This window comes from Microcaecilia unicolor, chromosome 7 (genome assembly GCF_901765095.1).
Source record: "Microcaecilia unicolor chromosome 7, aMicUni1.1, whole genome shotgun sequence".
In the NCBI taxonomy this organism is placed as follows: domain Eukaryota; kingdom Metazoa; phylum Chordata; class Amphibia; order Gymnophiona; family Siphonopidae; genus Microcaecilia; species Microcaecilia unicolor.
In genome coordinates, this window is record NC_044037.1 from 101,485,289 (window position 1) to 101,509,511 (window position 24,223).

Below are 24,223 nucleotides of genomic sequence, written 5' to 3' on the forward strand. Positions count from 1 at the left end.
GGAAGTGGACAAACACAGATGAACAGCACAGCTGTACAAGGAGAGCAGGAGTAGGAGCAGGTAAAGGGGTATGGAGAGAGGTGTGGGTGTTTGGGCGAAAGATAGAGCAAAAAGGGAAAGGAGCTTGAGAGACAGTCAGGGATGTCTGTGGGCAGGGGCTAGCAGATGTGGTGAAGGGGTTTAGGAGGTGAAATAGAAGAGAGACAAGGCAGGAAATGTAGGGGGCAAAGATTTCAGACTGGGGCAGACAAAGACAACAAACAGACCACTCAGCAACTCTCCACTCTCCTTCACATCGTAACCAACTCCACCTCTCCTCTCTCCAATTCAACGAAAGCACAAATGGGTCCATAGACAGGTTGTGGCTTCACTTGTTCACATTTATAGCAGGTCTAAATTGGGACATTTTCATTTCCACCCCAAGGATTTCACCCAGCTATCTGTTATTGCTAGAAAACCTTCATCTCATAACACCGCCCATAATATTGCCCCGAAACGCCCCTTCTCTGATCGTTTTATTCAGTGCAGCTTGCCTGCTTGGACATTTCCTGAGTGTGTGTTTGATTGTGTGCTTTGAAAATGAACAGCATAGGCAGCTATGTGTCTTTATTAAATAGACTGGAAATAAGCACCTACTTGGCCTCCACATATAGACAACCTGATATAAATGGCATTTCTTACCATGGACTCCTTCCACAGATGCAGCTTTTTTTTTAATCCTTCTCTTCCTCTTTCAGACAATTTATGTGGCCAGAAATGCCAAGGACTGTGTGGTCTCATTCTACCACTTTGACAAGATGAACATGATGCAGCCAGAGCCAGGGTCCTGGCATGAATACCTTCAGAATTTTATGGAGGAAAAACGTAAGTTGGGGCTGTCTCTGCTGGAGTATTGGTTTGCTTATTATGAGAACCTGATATACCACTTTATCTGGCAGGCAGATCAAAGTGGTTTACAAGAATAACTGTCAAGAAAAGAGAAAGGAATACCAATTTTGTAAAAATAGGACAGGAACAGTTGACCATACTAACAAGAGAGACATAGGGGAGGTAACATACAAAGGGCATCATCAGGAGAGCAGCACGTGATTAGGGGAGCATCAGAGCATATGCCTAAAAATTGACTCAAAAATAAGTCTTGAAAGAGGCTTTAAATTTTAGAAAATGACTGTTCTGCACATAGTGGAGGAGGCAAGTCATTCCACAACCGTAGTGCAAGAAGGAAAAACGCAGTGTGTCTGGTAGATTCAAAGTATGCACATCATGGTGAGGGTAAAACCAAGGTGCGGGCGTCCAGGAAGTGCAGAGACCGAATAGGGTATAAGGAATAGTATTGAAGACAGGTAGAGGGGGGTTCCCTAATAGTAGGCCTTATGGGTTACACAAAGAATTTTGAATTTAATCCGGGCATGAACAGCAACTAGTGCAGATAGAACAACAAAGGGGAGGTGTGATCAAAATGTCTTGTCCAACACCAAGAGATGCTCTGCGGTATTTTGCAAGGTTTGCAAGCCTTTAGGATGACAACTGTCCCAACATCCAAAACTACCCCTACCCCTACCACTGCCCCATCACCCTGTACACTGCCCCACCACTTGAAAACTGTTCCAACCCAGCATTCACAGAATTACAATAACCAACATGTGATATTAGAAAGGCATAAACCAATGTGGAGGGCAGAGGAATCTAGGACACCACGGAGAGAGCGGATCTGATGCAATGCAGAATACCCAGCTTTCCCAACATTTGTAATCTGTTTTTGAGAGGCCAGAGCATGGACCGTGGTGTACAACTGGGTGTGTCATTTGGTTGGCGTGTGCTCCCCACTCTGTTTTCTGGACCTGCACAGCCGGGGAGAGCTGCTTGAGCCTGGCTGCATTTCCATTGCTGCCACTTGCCTCACACTTATGACTTTCTAGACTTTCTCTTATGCTGTGTAAGGGGCTGCAAATCACTGCACAGATTACTTGGCTGCAGACTCGCTGTGCGCTTTTCAGCTTCCTTGTGATTACTTTGGAGAGAGCACTCAGAAAATTTGAAAGATTTGGACTTTATGGGCCTGTGATTGACTTTCTGCCTATATAGCTATGTAATTGGCATTGGAAGACGTAAATCTGAATGTCTTTAATAAAGTCCATTATCATGAGTGGAGGAGTGGCCTAGGGTTAGAGCACTGGTCTTGAAATCCAGAGGTGGCCAGTTCAAATCCCACTGCTGCTCTTTGTGATCTTGGGCAAATCGCTTAACCCTCCATTGCCTCAGGTACAAGCTTAGATTGTGAGCCCTCGTGGGACAGAGAAATATCCAGAGTACCTGAATGTAACTCACCTTGAGCTACTGCTGAAAAAGGTGTGAGCAAAATCCAAATAAATAAAATAGTGGAAAGAATCCAGAGTGGGGACTGGTATATTGAAGAGGAAGGGGGCCAGCTGAGGCTGGTGAGAGCTGCCTGTAACCCAGTATACTGTAGTTTCACCAGGATTCAGCACCAGCCTGTTATTTATTTTTTTGTCGCATTTGTATCCCACATTTCCCCACCTATTTGCAGGCTCAGTGTGGCTTGCTTAATACCGTAAGGGCATTCGCCAAGTCCAGTAGAGAAACAAATACAAGGTGATATAGTCGAATATAGGTACATGTGTTACAGGTACAATGGGGATCGAGGAGAGGGAGGTTGTGTAGTGTTCATTACGATCTTTGGTTTTGTTGTGTTGCAGTGTGTAAGTGGTTATGTTGGGTTGGTGGGGTATGCCTTTTTGAACAGGTTGATTTTTAATGATTTCCTGAAGTTTAGATGGAAGTATGCTGTTTTCACAGCTTTTGGCAGTGTGTTCCATAGTTGTGTGCTTATGTAGGAGACGCTGGATGCATAGACTGCTTTGTATTTAAGTCCTTTGCAGTTTGGGTAGTGGAGGTTTAGATATGTTCAGGATGATCTGGTTATGTTTCTGAGTGGTAGGTCTATGAGGTCTGTCATGTAGCCTGGGACTTGGCCGTAGATGATTTTGAGGGGCATAATCGAACGCGAACGCATATCTCCATGGGCGTCTATGTCAGAAAACGGGTACGTGAAGAGGCGGGACAGACCATATTTTCGAAAAAATGGATGTTTTTGAGCTGGGCGTTTGTTTTTTTTAGCGATAATGGAAACTAAAAACACCCAGCTCAAAAACGTCCTAATCCGAGCCATTTGGTCGTGGGAGGGGCCACGATTTGTAGTACACTCGCCCCACTGACATGCCAGGACACCAACTGGGCACCCTAGAGGTCAGTGCGGTGGACTTCAGACTACGCTCCCACATGCATAGCTCCCTTACCACGGGTGCTGAGCCCCCAACCCCCCTCCCCCAAAACCCACTACCCACAAATGTACAACACTACCATAGCTATTAGGGGTGAAGGGGGCACCTACATGTGGGTACAGTGGGTTTTGCAGGCCTCCCATTTATCAGCACAAGTGTTACAAGTAGGGGGGGGATGGGCCTGGGTCTGCCTGCCTGAAGTGCACTACGGTACCCACTAAAAGTGCTCCAGGGACCTGCATACACGCAGGCCTCTAGGACTTGTTGCTGCTATATAACATTGGCACAGCAGTTGACACCTGAAGACTAATCTCTACGAAAACATCCTTTATTGGAATAAACACGCTTACTCACAGTTAACTGCAGATCAGAGGTTGTGCCCCACTGACAACGAGTCTCCCTGGTACTGAGATGAGCAGTAGGTCAGAGCTGGCACAATGCTGTACAATGCCCTCTTTCAGCCACATTCAAGGGAAGAACTAAGTTCTGTAACGTGGTTAACACGTGAAAGGGATCTAAAACTGGCTTACAAAAATGGCCACTACCTCATGGACTACTGGAAACAAAACAGGGCACACTCTGACCCAGTAAGCAGGGGAAAAAGCACCATGGGAGTAGAGCCTACCAACTACCAACATCGTGAGCATTTGCCACAAGCTAGTGGAATCACGGAGCTCAATACCCTACACCCACCACAATGCATTGCTGATGTGACTCTGCAGTGCGCATAACAGAAAAGGTGTCACACTCACCCGAGAGCCACATCAGAACCAGGGAAAAGCCGTCACAGGATAGAACACATTCTGCTGTCATGGAGGGTGGGTACGGCATTTGAGGCTGGCATACAGGCTGGAAAAAAATTTTGTAAAGTGGGGTTTTTTTGGTGGGACCACTGGGGGAGTCGGGGAGGTCATCCCTGATTCCCTCCAGTGGTCATCTGGTCAGTTGGGGCACTTTTTTGGGACTTGTTCGTGAAAAAAAAAGGGTTCAAAAAAAGTGACCCCAAATCGCGGTAAAAACTCCTTTTTTTCGATTATCAGCTAAAGACGCCCATCTCTCCTCGGCCGATAACCACGCCCCAGTTCCACCTTCACCATGCCTCCAACATGACCCCGTCAACTTTACCCGTTTCCGCGACAGATTGCAGTTGGAAACGCCCAAAATCAGCTTTCGATTATACCGATTTGGGCGCCCACGGGAGAAAGACGCCCATCTCCTGATTTGGGTCGCAATATAGGCGTTTTTCTCTTTCGATTATAAGCTGGTTTGTGGACCAGGGTGCAGATTTTGAAGGTAATGTGCTCTTTGATTAGAAGCCAGTGCAGTTTTTCTCGGAGGGGTTTGGCACTTTTGAATCGCGATTTGCCAAATATCAGCCTGGCTGCTGTGTTTTGAGCGGTCTGAAGTTTCTTTGTGAATTGTTCAGCACCAGCCTGTTATCAGATAGACAATTTGCAACAAGCTACAAACAATCCTGAAATGGTATCAATTCAGGTTATAAAGGAGTGGTGGGAAAAGTGTCAGCAAAGAGAAAAGCTTTAATACCAGAATCCTCAGGATGATGGAGTTTTGAGGGACCCCACAGAATAAAGAGCACAATGTAGAAGTTGGTGAAAGAGTCATTACTGAAAAAGATTGAATGGTTTTCATTATTTCTACAGAATAAAACACTACACCTGCCAACCAATCTCAGCGGTGGTGGGAGGGGGCAATTTTAAAAGAAGTTATTTAGTCAGTGGTAGCTGGTGAATGTATAATTTCTTTATCTGTATAAGAAGATACTGGGTTTGGTGTAGGCTGAGGCCAGGCTGAAATAATTATCCATTTAGCAGTCATATTCAGCTGCTAACCCCAAACTATCCACCACATTAGCTCTACCATTTCACAAAATGCCCCACCCCTCAAAACTACCCCCCTAGAACTGTCCCACCACAATGCAGATTCCCCAACCTCGCAACCTATCCCAGCAACAGCCTCATCATTCCACAAACTACCTCACCCCAAACTCTTCCTTGCAACTGTCCCCAGTCAAAAAAATACCCCAACCCCTCCCAAAATACCCTCATCACTGTCTCTCCACTCCATAAACTGCCTGAACCCCCAAACTACCTCCTCAACTGCCCTACCATAATGTAAACTACCCCAGCTCCCAAAATACTCCCACAACCGTCTCTGTAAAGTGTCCCAGCTCTAAAACCTGCTTTCCACAGCTGCTCCACCATCCCACAAATCTCCCCAACCCAAAAAACTACCTCTGCACCCAAAAACCTACCTCTGCAACTACGCTACCATTCTTCAAACTGCTTTAACCCCAAACAGCATTGATCCCCCAACTGCCCCAAACCCTGCAAACTGCTTCCAGCCCCAAAACCTTTCCCACAATGGCCCTAACACCCAAAAGTATCCCCTACCACTGCCCCACTACCCTGTAAACTCCACACCCCAAAATTAAACCACTCACCACACCCCTTACACCCTATAAATTGCCCCACTCTATAACCTACCTTCCTGACAACTGCCTTACTCCTAAAACCTAGCACCTGGAAAGTACCCTACCACTCTAAAATCTTACAAATGTCTTACAGCCCCACAGGCTGCCCCTTCTTTGAAATTTTTTCATGCAATTACCCTACTACTACCAAAATTGCCCCACTCCAAAAAACTACACCAATTGCCCCAACACGCATACTCATGCAGAAGGGTTGGAAAGAATTCCATGAGCCATGATCTTCTTGCTTTCCCCCTTGTTTTGAGTATCTGCCTTTGTGTGACAAAGGAGTAATTTTATAGAAGGGCCAAAACTGTACCTACTTCATTCACCATAAGCTTGTATTTGCCTTTATAAAATAGGCAAGTGGAGTGGAGGAGTGGCCTAGTGGTTAGAGCACTGGTCTTGCTCCAAAGGTGGCTGGTTCAAATCCCACTGCTGCTCCTTGTGATCTTGGGCAATTCACTTAAACCTCCATTTCCTCAAGTACAAACTTAGATTGTGAGCCCTCCTGGGACAGAGAAATATCCAGAGTACCTGATTGTAACTCACCTTGAACTACTACTGAAAAAGGTGTGAGCAAAATCTAAATAAATAAATAGGCTGAAAAAAATATTTCCAATAGGGCACAGGTGCAGCTATGTGCATGTACTCTATGGGCTAGATTCAATAAATGACACCAAGAAACCACTACTCAGCACTGTTCTATAAAGAGCACTCTGGGCTGAGTGCTGTTTATAGAATAACATTTAGTGCAGATTCTAGTGCTCAAAGGACTTAAATCAACTGAAACCTGATGCAAATCCTGGCGTACAAGTTAGGTACACAACTCCCAAATTCAGTAACACTGAGCATAACTTTCTTGAACACCCCTGACCTTTCCCATGCCCCTCTCTTGGCCACACTCATTTTTGGGTTGCGCCGCACAGCTCTTATAGATTCACGCATAGGTCATTGTGCGTGCAACTCCAAATTAGTGCCAACTAATTTAATTGTGTACATAACTCAGGATTGCACCTAAATTTGGGTGACCTTTATAGAATCCGGAGGGATGTGTGTGTTTTATAAAGTATGCACATACATCAGAACTCTACCCCAGGTTTGCTAACTATCACGCTTATTTTCAAAAGAGAAGGATGCCCATCTTTTGACACAAATCGGGAGATGGGCGTCCTTCTCGCAAGGCTGGCCAAATCGGCATAATTGAAAGCCGATTTTGGCCATCCTCAACTGCTTTCCGTCGTGAGGAGGGCCAAAGTTCACAGGAGCGTGTCGGCAGGGTAGCGAAAGTGGGACTTGGGCGTGATTAAAAGATGGCCGTCCTCAGCCGATAATCGAAAAAAGAAGGGCGTCCCTGACGAGCACTTGGCCGACTTTACTTGGTCCATTTTTTCTTGCAACCAAGACTCAAAAAGGTGCCTGAACTGACCAGGTGACCACCGGAGGGAATTGGGGATGATCTCCCCTTACTCCCCCAGTGGTCACTAATCCCCTCCCACCATAAAAAAACAAGGTTAAAAATACTTTTTTGCCATCCTAAATGCCATATTCAGGTCCATCACAGCAGTATACAGGTCCCTGGAGCAGTTGTAGTGGGTGAAGTGAACTTCAGGCAGGCGGACCTGGGGGGGGGGGGGGTTGGGGGGCTCAGCACCCAAGGTAAGGGAGCTATGCACCTGGGAGCAATTTCTGAAGTCCACTGCAGTGCCCCCTAGGGTGCCCGGTTGGTGTCCTGGCATGTGAGGGGGACCAGTGCACTACAAATGCTGGCTCCTCCCATGACCAAAGGGCTTGGATTTGGCCGTTTTTGAGATACACGTCTTTGGTTTCCATTATCCGCGAAAACTGAAGTTGCCCATCTCTAAGATCAGCGATCTCAACATTTAGGTTGACCATCTCTAAGGTCGACCCAAATATTGAGATTTGGCCATCCCTGACCATATTATTTATTTATTTATTATTTATTTAGAACATTTATACCCCACTTTTTGCCACTGAAAGCAGCCCCAAAGCAGTTTACAATGAACTGAGAAAACAATTACAATGACAGTAGAGGAGGTAGAAGAATAGAGGAAGAAGGGATGCAAAAGGGAAAAGAGTCTAAAATGGACTGTGGAAATCCAGACGCTGTGATGCATCAGACGCCCATCTTGTTCCGATAATGCGTGTTTCCCCGCCCTTTCGCAGCACCGCCCTTAGAGATGGGCGCCCCCATTCGATTATGCCCCTTTTTGCCATCTTTGGGAATGCCTATTCACAAACTGCATGTAAGTATCCATGCTTTAGTTGGAATTCATGCTTGCATGTGGCTATTCACTCACACAATTTTCTAATAACCATTTCCCACATATAAAGCATGCTTTGCTTTACAACATTACCCCTTTAAAACATCCATTTAAATTGTACGTTCCATAAAATAGGACTAAGCCACATTCTCAGTTGTCGGATGGTAAATTTTGGGATTGGGGCAGTATGCAGAATGCTAGGGCAGTTGTAGGGGAGTAGTTTTGGGGGTTAGTGAAAGTTATAGGGAGTAGTTTTGTGGGTGGGGCAGATTCCATGGGATAGCTTTTTGGGGTGGGATTGTTTGTGGGGTGGTAGGGCAGATACTAGTGTTAGGTTTTGTGAATGAGGTAGCTTGTGGAGTGGTGGGCCAGTTATTGGGGTTGTTCTTGTATTGGTGCAGTTGTGGGTTAGTAGTTTTTGGTGTTGGGATAGTTTGTGCAGTGTTGGGGCAGTTACATGGGGCAGTTTTTGGAATTAGGACAGTTGGGGGAGGTATTTTTTGAGGCTTTGTCAGTTTGCAGGGTGGTGGGGCAGTTTGGAGGTAGTTTCACTGTAGGAAATGTTCTATGCTATAGAACCTTGAACTTCTTCCCCATAAAAAATGCATCAGGCCTTTTTTATTTAGGGGGGACTTATTTCTCTGGAACCCACAGCCAGATCTGGCCCATACTCCAACTAGGGCCAGACCAAGACTATCTGACAACCTAGGAGAACCTTCAGCCATGCACCCCCTCCCCACCAAAAAGTGGCTCAAGGGCCTCCCCTACCAGGTCCAGCATCTTTCCTTCCCTTCCCTACTCTCACCCTCCAAGAAGTACAGCATCTCCTTCCCTTCCTTCCCTCCCCAAGGTGTCTTGCATCTATCTCCACATCCCCCTTAAGTGTTGAACATTTCCCATTTCCTCCTTCTACCTCAGGTGTATAGCATCTCCTGATCCTCATTCACCCTTCCCCGGAGTGTTCAACATTCCTGTTCCCTCCTCCTTACCCCCTCAGGCTTCCCTTCCCTAACTTTTCTAAGACAGCATTGGCAAAGCAGTTAGTGTGTGTCAGTAAGTGTCACTTCTGCAAGCATAGAGCCTTGAGTATCCACTTATTCTCAAGGTCTGCGGGGTCCCACCCCTTCTGAAATAGGCAGTTTGGAGAGGGCGGGCCCTGACAGGCATGTATATGAGCTGATGATCAAGACCCTGCACTGGCAGCAATGAATCATTTGTAGAACTGTTGACTGCTGCTCCCCCAAAGTATGCCATCCTAGGTGGTCATCCAGACTGCCTACTGGTCAGGCCAGCCCTGATTCTAACTTGATATATCTTTTCACCTGTTCTACTCCTGCACCAAGTTTCATCCCATTCTGTCATATTGTCCAACAGTTATTTTGTTCCCAGACAGATATTTTTCAACTTCTTTTCCATAATTATTTTCAACTTTTGTTGGATTGGAACGAATAACAAAACTATTGTACTTAAATTAGGAGTCTAAATTTGTCCACTATTTTAAGAAAAACTATGAAGCCTAAGTTTTTATCTGAAAATTCACCTAAATTTAGAAATTTCAAAATTTATGGGGCCGATATTCAGTCAGCAGGACTCAGTGTTTTGCTGAATGCTGCCGGTGTTATACCCAGAAATTCTATGCTAGACCATGTCCAGGCTCTGGCACTGAATTTCCGGGTTTGCAGAGGTGGTGAAACCATAGCTGATTAAATGCGATATTCAGCACTTTTTTATGCAGTTACCTTGGCCAGTGAAGTGCTGAATATCAGCGCTTAACTGGCTAAGTGCTGAGTTCACCTCCAGAATGCCCCCAAAATAGCCAGTTTTGAGTTGGGTGTTAACCGAACATTAGCAGCACCATTAACCAGATAAGTGCCGCTGAATATGAGTGGTTAGCTCTGAACAAGCAATTTAACCTGCCAGGACCTATTTTTGACTGGTTATGGGGCCCTTTTACTAAACCACGTAAGCGTCTATGTGCTCCCAACATGCGCCAAAATGGAGTTACTGCATGGCTACCGTATGGCTTTTGTGGTAATTTCATTTTTGACGCGCATCCGATATGCGCATCCGAAAAATAATTTTTATTTTTAGCAGTGCGTATTGTATGCGCACCAAGTGGCATTTGGCATGTGTTGGTCATTACCGCCTGGTTACCGCATGAGTCTTTACCGCTAGGTCAATGGCTGGTGGTAAGGTCTCAGACCCAAAATGGATGCGCAGCAATTTTGATTTTGCCGCACGTCCATTTTCGGCAAAAATTTTAAACAAGCATTTTTTACAGATGCGCTCAAAAATGGTTCTGCACGCGTCCCAAACCCGCGTCTACACTACCGCAGGCCATTTTTCAGCGCGCCTTTGTAAAGGACCCCTAAATCACTTTGAATATCAACCTCTATGTATCTATTGAATTGTCTATACTTTATTCTCATATCATTATCTAGCCCTTTAAGATATCCTAGTCACATACCACCCAATATTCAAAGGTATTTAACTGGCCAGGAATGGCACCTGGCCGGCTAAATACCTTGAAGCCGGCTATCTGCCGATATTCAGCGAGAGATAACTGGTTATCTCCTGCTCAATATCCCAGTCAGCAAAAAGCCCGGTCACCAACTATGTCATGTGAAATAGTTGGTTAAGGCTGACTTTGAGCGGCTGACTGGTTAACTTTAGCGGCCAGATAGACGCGTAAATAGCAGATCTATCTTTGGTCACTAGAACATAGCCGGTCAGCTGATGAATATCGGCTTAACTGACTATCCTGCTTATAATCGAAAGAGAAAAACGCCTATATTGTGACCCAAATCGGGAGATAGACGTTTATCTCCCAAAAACGAATAAAGCGGTATAATCAAAAGCCGAATTTGGACGTTTTCAACTGCACTCCGTCGCGGATGCGGACAACGTTGATGGGGGCGTGTCGAAGGCGTGGTGAAGGCGGAACTGGGGCGTGGTTATCTGCCGATCAGAGATGGGCGCCTTTCGCCGATAATGGAAAAAAAATATGCGTTTTTAGCGAGAATTTAGGGCACTTTTCCTGGACCCTGTTTTTCCACGAATAAGGCCCCAAAAAGTGCCCTAAATTACCAGATGACCACTGGAGGGAATCGGGGATGACCTCCCCTGACTCCCCCAGTGGTCACGAACCCCCTCCCACCACAAAATATGCCGTTTCACAACTTTTTATTTTCACCCTCAAATGTCATACCCACCTCCCTGGCAGCAGTATGCAGGTCACTGGAGCAGTGGACTTCAGGCAGGTGGACCCAGGCTCATCCCCCCCCCCCCCCACCTGTTACACTTGTGCTGGTAAATGGGAGCCCTCCAAACCGGCCCCCAAACCCACTGTACCCACGTGTAGGTGCCCCCCTTCACCCCTTAGGGCTATAGTAATGGTGTAGATTTGTGGGCAGTGGGTTTTGAAGGGGATTTTGGGGGCTCAACACCCAAGGGAAGGGTGCTATGCACCTGGGAGCTGTTTTACCTTTTTTTTTTTTTTTTGTAAAAGTGCCCCCTAGGGTGCCCGGTTGGTGTCCTGGCATGTGAGGTGGACCGGTGCAGTACGAATCCTGGCCCCTCCCACGAATAAATGTCTTGGAGTTATTCGTTTTTGAGCTGGGCGTTTTCGGTTTCCATTATCGCTGAAAAACAAAAATGCCCAGCTCAAAAAAAGATAAACGTCCATGTTTTTTCGAAAATACGATTCGGTCCGCCCCCTTCACGGACCCGTTCTCGGAGATAAACGCCCATGGAGATAGGCGTTTCTGTTCGATTATGCCCCTCCATATGTGTGGCACCTTTAAAAAAAACAGAAATTCAATGCTGATGGCCGGATACGGCCCCGGCATTGAATTTCCGGGTTCGACAGCCGGGGTTAGCCAGTCTAACTCCCACTGTCTCAATATCAGTGCCATAGTCAATAGGGTCATTCTTTTGTACTAAGTTTCTGGAATAAGTTAGAAATGAAAACAAAATTGTATCTGAGAAAACACCAAGAACACTTGTTTCTCCTCACCCAACTATTCAGGCAAGTTAGGCAGCTATTTTGCTGGTTGACAACATGGGACTTGTCTCTGAGGACGAGAAACATGGACATCATAGAATCAATTTGAAAAGATTTTAGACTCCTAATTTTGAGAGTTATGCTCCTAACTGGCTTAAAAAATATTCCTAAATTCATGCTCAAAATTTCACTAATAATTCCTGACCTGGAATAACTCAGCTCACTCCCTTGAAGCACAGTTACATTACATGGAAATAGATTCAATTACAGTAAAAATGGGCCACTAGCAATGGATTGTTTGCTCAGTCAAGTGACAAACACATCTTACAAAGATAAGCAAGAGTGAGATTATGGAATGACTGTAGCTTGTGTCATTGGAAAGGTAAGTATATAAGTATTACCTCACTGGGACAGACCAAAGGTCCATCAAGCCCAGCATCCTGTTTCCAACAGTGGCCAATCCAGGTCACAAATAACTGGCAAGATCCCAAAAACGTTCAATACATTTTATGCTGCTCATTCCAGAAGTAGCAGTGGATTTTCCCCAAGTCAATTTAATAATGGTCTCTGGACTTTTCCTTTAGGAAGCCGTCCAGACCTTTTTTAAACCTTGCTAAGATAACCACCTTTACCACATTCTCTGGCAACGAATTCCAGAGTTTAATTGCACGTTGAGTGAAGAAACATTTTCTCCAATTCATATTAAATTTACTATTTTATAGCTTCATCGCATGCCCCCTAGTCCTAGTATTTTTGGAAAGAATAAACAAATGATTCACGTCTACCCGTTCCACTCCACTTATTATTTTATAGACCTTTATCATATCTCCCCTCAGCCGTCTTTTCTCCAAGCTGCCCTAGACACTTCAGTATTTCCTCATAGGGAAATCGTTCCCCCCCCCCCCCCCCTATCATTTTCGTCACCCTTTTCTGTACCTTTTCTAATTCCACTATATCCTTTTTGAGATGCGGTAACCAAAATTGAACACAATATTCGAGGTGCGGTCACACCATGGAGCGATACAAAGGCATTATAACGTCCTCACTTTTGTTCTCCATTCCTTTCCTAATAATACCTAACATTCTATTTGCTTTCTTAGCTGTCGCAGCATGCTGCATAGAGGGTTTCAACATATCATCAACAACGACACCAAGATCCCTTTCTTGGTCAGTGACTCCTAACGTAGAACCTTGCATTATGTAGCTATAGTTTGGGTTCCTCTTTCCCACATGCATCACTTTGCACTTGCTCACATTAAACGTCACCTGCCTTTTAGATGCCCAGTCTCCCAAAGTCCTCTTGTAATTTTTCACAATCCTCTAGCAATTTAACAACTTTGAATAACTTTGTGTTGTCAGCAAATTTAATTACCTCACTAGTTACTCCCATCTCTAGATAATTTATAAACATGTTAAAAAGCAGCGGTCCCAGCACAGACCTCTAGGGAACCCCACTATCTACCCTTCTCCATTGAGAATACTTACCATTTAACCCTACTCTCTGTTTTCTATCCTTTAACCGTTTTTTAATCCACAATAAAGCACTATCTCCTATCACATGACTCTCCAATTTCTTCCATGTTTCGCCCAACTGGGCTGCATCAGTTGGGCGAAACACGGCCTGTGTCGGGCTTGCTATTTTGTATTACCTATTTTCCATTAAACTTTGGTTTTATCTGCTTTGTTATTTTCCTTTTTTACATATATGTAGATTGATGGATTATGTATGACATCTTTTTTACATATATGTAAATAATTTTTATATTATTAGGTTTATTTGTCTCCTATATATTTCTTTTATTTATTTATTTATTTATTTATTTATTTATTTGTTGCATTTGTATCCCACATTTTCCCACCTATTTGCGGGCTCAGCGTGGCTTACAATAAGACTTGAATAATAGAAATACATTTGTTACGACTAGGTTATAGAATACATTGAACAGAGTTGTGCGAGACATTCGAATATCCTTAGTAGTATAGCAGTGGGACAACAACATAGGGACATTAGAAGGAGACAATGAGAGAAAAAAGGGCATTTATAGGCACCTAGACATATAGTGTACATACTGTAGTTCCATGGTTGAATGTGTGATTGACTGGATAAAGGGATGATGGATCAGATGTGGATGTGTATTGCATTGTGAACAGTCAGTAGTTTCTATGTGTTTTGGCTCTTTCCGTAGGTTTGTTCAAACAGGTGTGTCTTCAGTAGTTTACGGAAGGAGGTTTGTTCGTTAATCATTCTTAGGTAGCGTGGTAATGTATTCCAGGACTTCGTGCTCTTGTAGGAAAAGGTTGACGCGTGTATCGTCTTGTACTTCAAGCCTTTGCAGGTTGGGTAGTGGAGGTTGAGGTGAGTTCGGGATGATCTTTTGGCGTTTCTAGGTGGTAGGTCTATTAAATCAGACATGTACGCTGGGGCTTCACCGTAAATGATCTTATGGACTAGTGTGCAAGTTTTAAAAGTAACGCGGTCCTTGAGTGGAAGCCAATGTAGTTTCTCTCGTAGTGGTTTTGCCCTTTCATATTTAGGTTTTCCGAAGATGAGCCTGGCTGCTGTGTTCTGGGCTGTTTGAAGTTTCCTCAGTATTTGCTCTTTGCAGCCTGCGTATAATGAGTTGCAGTAGTCCAAGTGGCTAAGGACGAGGGATTGCACTAGGCTACGGAAGACGGATCTTGGGAAGAATGGTCTAATCCTTTTCAATTTCCACATGCTGAAGAACATCTTCTTGGTTATGTTATTTGCGTGAGTTTCGAGTGTTAGGTGGCGGTCGATAGTCACTCCAAGGATTTTTAGCGTTTCTGAGATTGGAAGTTTTAGGTTTGGTGTGTTTATCACGTTGAACTCAGTTGTGTTGTATTGGGAGGTGAGTATCAGGCTTTGGGTTTTTTCTGCGTTTAGTTTCAGGCGGAATGCATTTGCCCATGTGTTCATGATGTGTAGACTTTGATTGATTTCGTTGGAGATTTCTTTGATGTCTTGTTTGAATGGGATGTATATGGTTACATCATCGGCATATATATACGGGTTGAGGTTGTGGTTTGATAGGAGTTTTGCTAAAGGGATCATCATTAGGTTGAATATAGTTGGAGAGAGAGGTGATCCTTGTGGGACTCCACATTCAGGTATCCATGCCTTGGACGTGGTTGAGTTTGATGTGACTTGGTACGAGCGCAGGGTTAGGAACCCCTTGAACCAATTCAAGACATTTCCTCCGATGCCAAAGTATTCAAGTATGTGTAGTAGGATTTCATGGTCAACCATGTCGAAGGCGCTAGACATGTCAAATTGTAGTAGGAGTATATTGTTGCCGGTTGCAATTATTTGTTTGAATTTGGTCATAAGGGTGACTAATACTGTTTCTGTGCTGTGATTCGAACGGAATCCTGATTGGGCATCGTGCAATATTGAATGTTTGTCTAGATAGTTTGTGAGTTGTTTGGTAACCATACCTTCGGTTATCTTGGTTATTAGTGGTATGGATGCAATTGGCCTGTAGTTGGTTATTTCGCTCGTGTTTTTCTTTGTGTCTTTAGGAATTGGTGTGAGTAAGATTTTTCCTTTTTCTTTTGGGAAGAGTCCATTTTGTAGCATGTAGTTTATGTGGTTTGTTAGGTTTATTATGAATTGTTGAGGAGCAGTTTGCATGAGGCTGTTTGGACATTTGTCTAGTTTGCAGTTAGATTTGGCATATTTTTTGAGAGTTTTAGAGATGAGTTCTTCTGGTAATAGTTCAAATTCGGTCCAGGTTCTGTCTGCTGGGTGTGTTCCTTCTACTGGATCTAGACAGTCTAGGAGAACGGTGTATTCTATAGGGCTTGCGGGTATTTTGTGTCGTAATTGTACAATTTTCTCCTTGAAGTATTTTGCAAGGTTGTCGACACTTGGTATATCTTTGCTGTTGGTTGTGACAGGTGTGGTGTCTAACAGTTTGTTTACGAGGTTGAAGAGTTTATGTGTGTCTTTGTAGTTTGGTCCTATTAATGTTTTGTAGTGTAGTCTTTTTGTCTGTTTGATGGTGTATTTGTATTTTCTTCGAAGTTGTTTCCAGTCGTTTAGTGTTTGTTCATCTCTCTTTTTGTTCCAGGCTCGTTCAAGTCTCCTGACTTGTGTTTTCAGTTTTTTCAGCTCTTCATTGAACCATGGATTTGCATTTTTCCTGTGTGATGTTCTGGTTTGGGCTGGGGCGATTTTGTCTAATGTTGTTATGCTTATATCGTCCCATTCTTGGAGGAATTGGATGGTGCTAGCGTTTGTAGTCCATTCGCTCTGGTAGATCTGTTGCCAGAATGTTGTGGGGTTTATTTTTCCTCTCGTTGTGTAGGTTGTTCGCTCATGTTTGTTGATTGTGTTTGGTTGTATTTTTTGCCAGTAAAGGGTGACATTTGCTTTATGGTGGTCTGACCATAATGTGGGTGTCCATTTTGTGTTGGTAAGTGTGATAGTTGAGTTCGGTTCGAGTCTATTTGTTATGATATCTAGTGTGTGTCCTTTTTCATGTGTTGGTTGTAAGTTGGGTGTTTGCAGATCCCAGAGTTGTAGGAGTTCTTTGAATTCTCGTGTACTTGGTATGGTGTCATCTTCTAGGTGTAAGTTGATGTCGCCTAGTATGAGGATGTTTGAGGTTGATACGCAGGTATTCGAGATGAAATCCATGAGTTGTGTTTGGGCGTCTTGCCATTTTCCTGGTGGCCTGTAGAATAGGATTGTGTTAAGGTGTCCTATTAGGCTTGGATGGTTGATTCTTGTCGAAGCAATTTCAAGTTGTGGTGAGGTAGATTCGCCTGTGATTGTGATGGTGAATTCAGGTTTGTGTATTAAAGCTATTCCGCCTCCTCTTTTTTTTCCATTTCTTGTCCAGTGCGTGATTTTGTATTCTGGTGGGCACGTTTGTAGGATGGCGGGGTCCGTAGGACTATGGAACCAATCCACAATAAAGCACTATCTCCTATCACATGACTCTCCAATTTCTTCCATGTTTCGCCCAACTGGGCTGCATCAGTTGGGCGAAACACGGCCTGTGTCGGGCTTGCTATTTTATATTACCTATTTTCCATTAAACTTTGGTTTTATCTGCTTTGTTATTTTCCTTTTTTACATATATGTAGATTGATGGATTATGTATGACATCTTTTTTACATATATGTAAATAATTTTTATATTATTAGGTTTATTTGTCTCCTATATATTTCTTTTGTCGATTTTGGTTATTATTATTATTTTATCATACATCTTTTTGTATGTTTTTATAACCAAATTTTGTAGACTCCTGAGGAAGGCGCGTGAGGCGCCGAAGCATGGCTGCTGTGTTGAGTCGTTTCTGGTTTTCTTGCAATAAAGATTTGATTTTTCATCATTACGTCTCCTCCGGTTTTTGAGAAGAGCCTACCCTTCCTTTATAGAATGGAATACAGTGATTTAGTTCAATGTATAGCTTGAGCCAACATTTGTAATTGAGTACCATCTGATGAACTATTTGGGTGGGTTGGAGATACATATTTTCAAATATAGCTGTTGTGTTACTTTTTTCAGTGAGTGTTGTCACCGGGATTTATTCTGGCTTGGAGATGATGTCAGACGTTTCCACCACGTATGCTTTGTCACTTCCGGCCATGGGAGCATATAAATAAGAACTCTTTAAGCTCAGATGTGCTTTCTAGTTCCACAAAAGTTTGGCGCAGTATATATTTGTTCACAGAGAGTGGCAGTTTTGATCTGGGTCCATGACGAAGGTCAACTCGAAACCCTGCAATGTCAGACACAGACGTACTCTGCCAGCTACACTATCGAGAACAGCAGCGAAGAAAATATCACGACGCTTGGAAAAGCAGCAGCTTTCGGATGTAGTGCACACACTCAGCAGCCTTGAGATAAGTGTGCCTTTAGTATATTCTCATATATGAGCTCTGTCCCTCTCATATTATTTATATCCGCTTCTTATAGAATTGGTAGTGGATATATAGAGAGATTAGCCTTGCATGGCATTTAGTTTCTGAGGTCACAGGAGTTCAGTGGTCAATTATTACAGGCATTATAATATCCTAATTGTATCTAAATAAGTAGATAAGCAAACGAATATCAGTATAGTAGGAACAACATTTCTATGATACAAATATGAGTATGAGTTAACATCTTAAATTTATATTTCACTTTAGCCTTAAGTAATATAAACGGAACAATACTGTGACTAAAGTACCATTACCTTGATTATAGCATGAAATAAATGAGAAAAAAAATGGGTGAATGAGGGGTGAACGCTTGTGTAAGTGTATGGATGTATATGAGAGCCAATACTTTTATAAATCAGGATATAAGTAGGGAGATTCAGTTTATAGCATAGATAAAATTGTTGTCACATCTTTTGTTGTGATTGTCACTTTATTGGCATTGGGAGCACTGGTTTGCTCATTGTTGTTCATTTGAACACATGGGAGATCTTCAATGATACAGAAACCCATCCACCCTCTAGGAATAGCCTAGAACCTTATGGTGGCACTCTGCTTGGGTGAGTCCAAACTGAGAATTTCTCCTTTCCACACAAATATTTATAATTTCTGCTCATATAATTATATATGAAGCTCTCCATCTATACCCTTTGGTTTTCTTAATAAGGTTCTATAAAAACCCTGGCTTGTATTACTTATAGATTGATTATTACCAGTGGTATAGTGGGGGATTATACTTTTAAATCAGTAGAGTTCAAAGCATGTTACATTCAGGTACACTAGGTGTTTTCCTGTCCTGGAGGTCTTCTTAACTCTAATTTTGTATCTGAGGTAATGGAGGATTAAGTGACTTGCCCAAGATCACAAGCAACAGTAGTAGGATTTGAAGCAGGCTCCCCTGATTGTCAGCCTGCTGTACTAATCACTGGCTACTCCTCCACTCCACAGAACATTTTGCACAGAAGGAAGCAATTAAGGAAATATAAAATAATCCCCTTCCTCCTCCCCTCCCCCCAGCTCCACTTCCGTATACAATCATGCAGCCACTAATTATTACCTGAATCTTTCCTATTTCCCCTTACTGAACAACTTGATTAAGGGGGTAGTTATCAACATGGGCTACTGTTAAGATGGGTTATTCTACCACATGTCGCACAGCATCCCATTTTATACAATTAGAACCTGTGCTAAAATAGCATGACTTTAGCCCACATTGATAACTCCCCCCCCTTAACGACCATTTTCTTTATAAGCTTGTGTCATGTGACTCTTCATTCCAGCAATGTCCCAGGGTAAAAATGATCAACCTTTTGGGTGCTGCCTGTGTGTAACTGCACACATGAAGAGTAATTTTATAACAGGGCATCTGTGAAGGCATTTCTCCAAGTTTCCTTTTTCCCTTCACCCCAGCCCAGCATTTATCTCCTGTCTTTTTCTCTCCTCACCCCACTTCAGCATTCATCCTTGCCTCCTTTCCCCCATCACAACCCCTTGTCCTCCTGCCTTCTCCCACACCCTCCATACTCCAGCATTTTCCTTCCCTATCTCAAGCAACTCTTTCCCACAGAGATGAAAGAAATATGGGGAAAAATGAAAAACACACATACCTATACACATGGAGTGGAGGAGTGGCCTAGTGGTTAGGGTGGTGGACTTTGGTCCTGGGGAACTGAGTTCGATTCCCACTTCAGGCACAGGCAGCTCCTTGTGACTCTGGGCAAGTTACTTAACCCTCCATTGCCCCAGGTACAAATAAGTACCTGTATACAATATGCAAGCCGCATTGAGCCTGCCATGAGTGGGAAAGCGTGGGGTACAAATGTAATAAAAATAAATACATGCACACAGTTCCCTAACTGTGGCAGCTGTAAGCAGTGGTACTACGGTAGAAACACTTCATGTGGTACAAATAAAATGAGACAGAGGATTCAGAATGGAAAATGGTTCAAGCATCATAGGACCCTGCTGACCCTGCTTACTTAGAAACAGTTTAAATCAATAATATATACTCAGATGTGGTCAAACAGATTTAAAGGGAATGTGCCTTGACATGTGGTTGAAGCTGTGCTTTCTGGGAGGGCAAAAGAGGCCATGCTGACTAAAAGATTAGCAAAGATTATAATAGGCGAAAGGCTCAGAAGTTATCTTTCCTGTGCCTCAGCTATGAGCGAGAGGTTCTATTTATTTATTTATTTTCAGCAAGTCATCCCTGAGGTGACTGAGGCAGAGGCGTAGCCAGACCTCACGGTGGGAGGGGACCAGAGCCTGAGGTGGGGGGGCACATTTTAGTCTGCCACCCCACCGCCTTGCCCCCCCCACCGCCTCGCCATACCCCACAGCAGCAAATACCTTTGCTGGCAGGGGTCCCCAACCCCCACCAGCCGGCCTTCTGCAGCGCCGGTCTCCTCGCCTCCCCCCCACCGCCTCGCCAGTCCCTCCCCCCCGCCGCACCCCACAGCACCAAATACCTTTGCTGGCAGGGGTCCCCAACCCCCACCAGCCGAAGCCTTCTTCAGTTCCGGTCTCCAGCTCGCTGTGTTCACTGCCCTGTGCTTTCTTCCTCCTGATGTCCTGCACATTCCTTTAAGTGAAACTGAGCATGCTGTGGAGTGTGGCGGGGGAGCAGCAAGGTGGTGGAGGGAGGCGAGGAGACCGGTGCTGAAGAAGCCTTTGGCTGGCGGGGGTTGGGGACCCCCCAGCAAAGGTATTTGGTGCGGTGGGGTGTGGTGGGGGGAGAGCGGCGAGGCGGTGGAGGGAGGCGAGGAGACTAGCACCGAAGAAGTCTTTGGCTGGCAGGGGTTGGGGACCCCACCAGCAAAACCAGGGGCTTGGACGAAATTGGGGGGGGGGCCCAGGCCCCCATGGCCCCACTTAGCTACACCCCTGCTATGAGGTTTACAATTTCTATTGCAGGTACTTTGCACTGTCCCTAATGAGCTCACAATCTAAGTTATATTTTGTATATTTCATTCAAGGGCTGCAACATGTTTAACATCTGCTTCTGTTAGCTCCATTCACAACTGTTCTGTATCCTTCCAGTCAGCTGGGGCTCCTGGTACGATCATGTACGTGGCTACTGGGATGAGAAGGACAAGCAGAGGATCCTGTACATGTTCTATGAAGATATAAAGGAGGTGAGATAATGGAGCCCTGAAATACTGGGAGGCTAAGGTGGTTATTTTAGAAGCTCTGTTCTTGTTTTAGATGCCTGAAAACTGGCATTTAGATGTCCATATTGCATGGACATCCACATCCCAATTTTACGAGGGCAAGATATGGACTTCTGACACTGCAGTATGTCCATACTCATACCCATTGAACCTGACTTAACCACAGCCCTGAATAAACTGATTACCTGTCTAACATCAGTTCAAGAATGGGGTACAAACAAGAAACTTTGCCTGAACCCAAGTAAAACCAAGCTTCTATGGTCCCTAACACAAGTGGGCACATACCTGATATCAAAATCTCTTTTGGGAAATACAAACTCCCCCTCAAATCACAGGTCAGGAACCTTGGAATACAGCTCAGTTCAACACTTACTCTGATCCCCTAAATCCAAGCAACCTTCAAGAGTAGCTTTTATCACTTGCGATATGCTGCCTCTCTGTTTACATTGAGATGGCAAACCTTGTCTCAGTTGTGCATGCCATGATAACATCAAGACTGAATTAGTGTAATACACTCTACACTGGTCTGACTACAAAGGGTCTGCACCAGTTCCAAGTAATTCAGAATGCTGTAGCAAGACTAATGGAAGGTTGTAAGCGACATGACCACATCACACCATTTTTGCAAAAACTTCACTGGTTAACAGTACAACACAGGGCCAAATTTAAAGATCTATATTTGATCTTCAAAGGCTTTAAAAGAAATGGCTCAGAGTATCTGAAGAACAGGATCTCCCTCTATACTCCTCCAAGGTCACTAAGGTCTACACAAGGAGTAGCCCTACCCACAACCTCTCCAAAGGACATCAATGATGTGATACCCGCAAGTGAGTCTTCTCCAGAGTAGCCCCCACACTCTGGAGTGCACTCCCTAAAAGGTTTCACTTAACACAAGACTATATCTACTTCAGGAAGCAGGTGAAAGCTTGTCTCTTCAACCAGGCCTTTAACAGAAGAAGTAAATGACACCAGCTGCACATACTATAGCAGGAGGACATGTTTATCCACTCCTACCCTAGATAAGATAATGTTCAAGCACCTCTCTGACCTTATTTGCAGCTTTCTTTAAATTAGTCCCTTATTTTCTTACTCTATCTATATGTTTCATCTTTGCTTACACCCTATGCTGTCTATTAAAATGTTTTATTGTGTATTGTGTTGACACTGTAATGTAGTATACTACACTCCATACTTGTACTGCTATTTTAATATTTTTACTGCTGTAATTGTCTATTGCTTATGCTTGACTTATTCTTGTTGTACAACGACTTGAGTGAATTACTTTAAGATGGCAATAAATAAATCCTAATAAATAAATATTGCAAGGGGGCATGGTCAGGGCATGTTTTCGACAGGACTAAGGAGGGCCCAAAATATGGACTTCCAACTCCAATCACAGAAGGGAAAGGGACATTCATGTCTAAAAAAGATTGAAGTTGTTATTTAGACCTGGTACTTGTCATGTCCAGGTTATAGAAGATAGTCCGACTGAGCAGCTGAGCACTGGAGGAATTACACCAGGACACCCCCTTAATTACCCAGTGGTTGCTGTCCCTTTTTCTCTCTGCTGAATGTGAAACCAGCAAGGGATACCAGGATCAATGACAGCTTCAGGTATTATGAACATTCTTAATGAAAAACAAAGGTAGCTCTGAGTAGCTGAATGGTTAGAGTGGTGGTCTGTGACTCAAGTGATCCTGGTTCAAATCCCACTTTGGCTGTTTGTGATTTTTGTTTTTAATGTGAGTTGTTGAGGAACAGAAAAATATCTACTGTACCTTAATATACACCTGCAAGCATTAAGGCTATTGAAGTGGTGTACATTCAGGTATAGTTGGTATTTTTCTGTTCCTGGAGGGCTCACAATTAAAAAAAAAAAATCACAAACAGCTGGAGTAGGATTTGAACCTGGGTCCCCTGATTCTCAATCCAATCCTAACCATTATGCTACCCCTCTGTTCCAGGGGTGTATCCAGCCCTCAAATTTTGGGGGGGCCCAGGGATGGACTTGGGGGGCACTACCCCCTGTTAAAAATACCTTTGTTGCTCACTTCCTTCTTATGCTGCTGCTGTAATCAGAAGCTAGCAGTGTGCCTCCAGTTGCCACTGTGACACCAGGACTTCTCCTCGTGCATACTGAGCATGCTTGGGAAGTTATGGAGTCGGCAGCTGAAGGCACATCACTAGCTTCTGAATACAGCACAAGAAGGAGGTGAGTGACTTGGCATCCCCACCAGCCATTTAACAGGATGCTGCAGGTTTGGAAGGGGCCAAATCCCAAAGTGGGGGAGCCAAGGTCCCCCACGGTTTACCCCCTCCTCCGCCATTGCTCTACTCTGCATGGATTTCTGTGTGGCCACTTTATAAGTTGGACATTCCTATGCTGCCACACAGATGTCCTTGTCCCTTTACCCCCCTCTTCTTTCATAATTTGGACGTTTAAGTTTGTAAAATGGATATTCATGTTGAACATTTCCAATACTTGGACATCCATCTCACATGTATTTTAAAACTGTTGCTCTTTTCTTTCCCTTGTTTAAATCATCATGCCTTGCCTCTGCCCCCTCTATTTCAGGTATACCCATTCCACTCAAAGATGAGGCTAAAATTCTTGGAGTTATCATTGATAATTGCTTAACATTTAAACATTATATTTCCACTATTGTCACTAAATCTTTCTTTCTCCTTTGTCAAATTCACCTTGTAAGATCCTTTTTTGACCAACCACCATTGTGTCCCCTTATCCACTCTCTTTTATCTACCATCTTGATTATTGCAATTCTATAATTCATGGCTTACCCCACTACCAATTATGATGTCTACAGCTTATCCAGAGCACTCACATCAAATTAATATATGGTGCAAAAAAATTTGATAGTGTTACTCCCCTCCTTCGAACCGAACACGTTACAAGTTCAAAACCAAATCACTTATAGAATTATCCTCCTAAACTTTCATACCCTTCAATCAGGTCTTCCCGCTTCTCATTTATGCACCTTATCCCTTACTCCCTGAATCATTCCATA

At 43.9% G+C, this 24,223-nt stretch overlaps 1 protein-coding gene across 1 annotated transcript in view; it reads left to right on the forward strand.

The window, feature by feature from the left end:
• LOC115474632 (sulfotransferase 1C1-like) overlaps positions 1 to 24,223 on the forward strand; it is a 92,857-nt gene that overhangs the window by 62,375 nt on the left and 6,259 nt on the right. The window contains exons 5-6 of the mRNA XM_030210204.1: positions 738 to 864; positions 21,067 to 21,161. Coding sequence (XP_030066064.1) covers positions 738 to 864; positions 21,067 to 21,161 — 222 coding nt within the window. The remainder of the gene's footprint in view (positions 1 to 737; positions 865 to 21,066; positions 21,162 to 24,223) is intronic.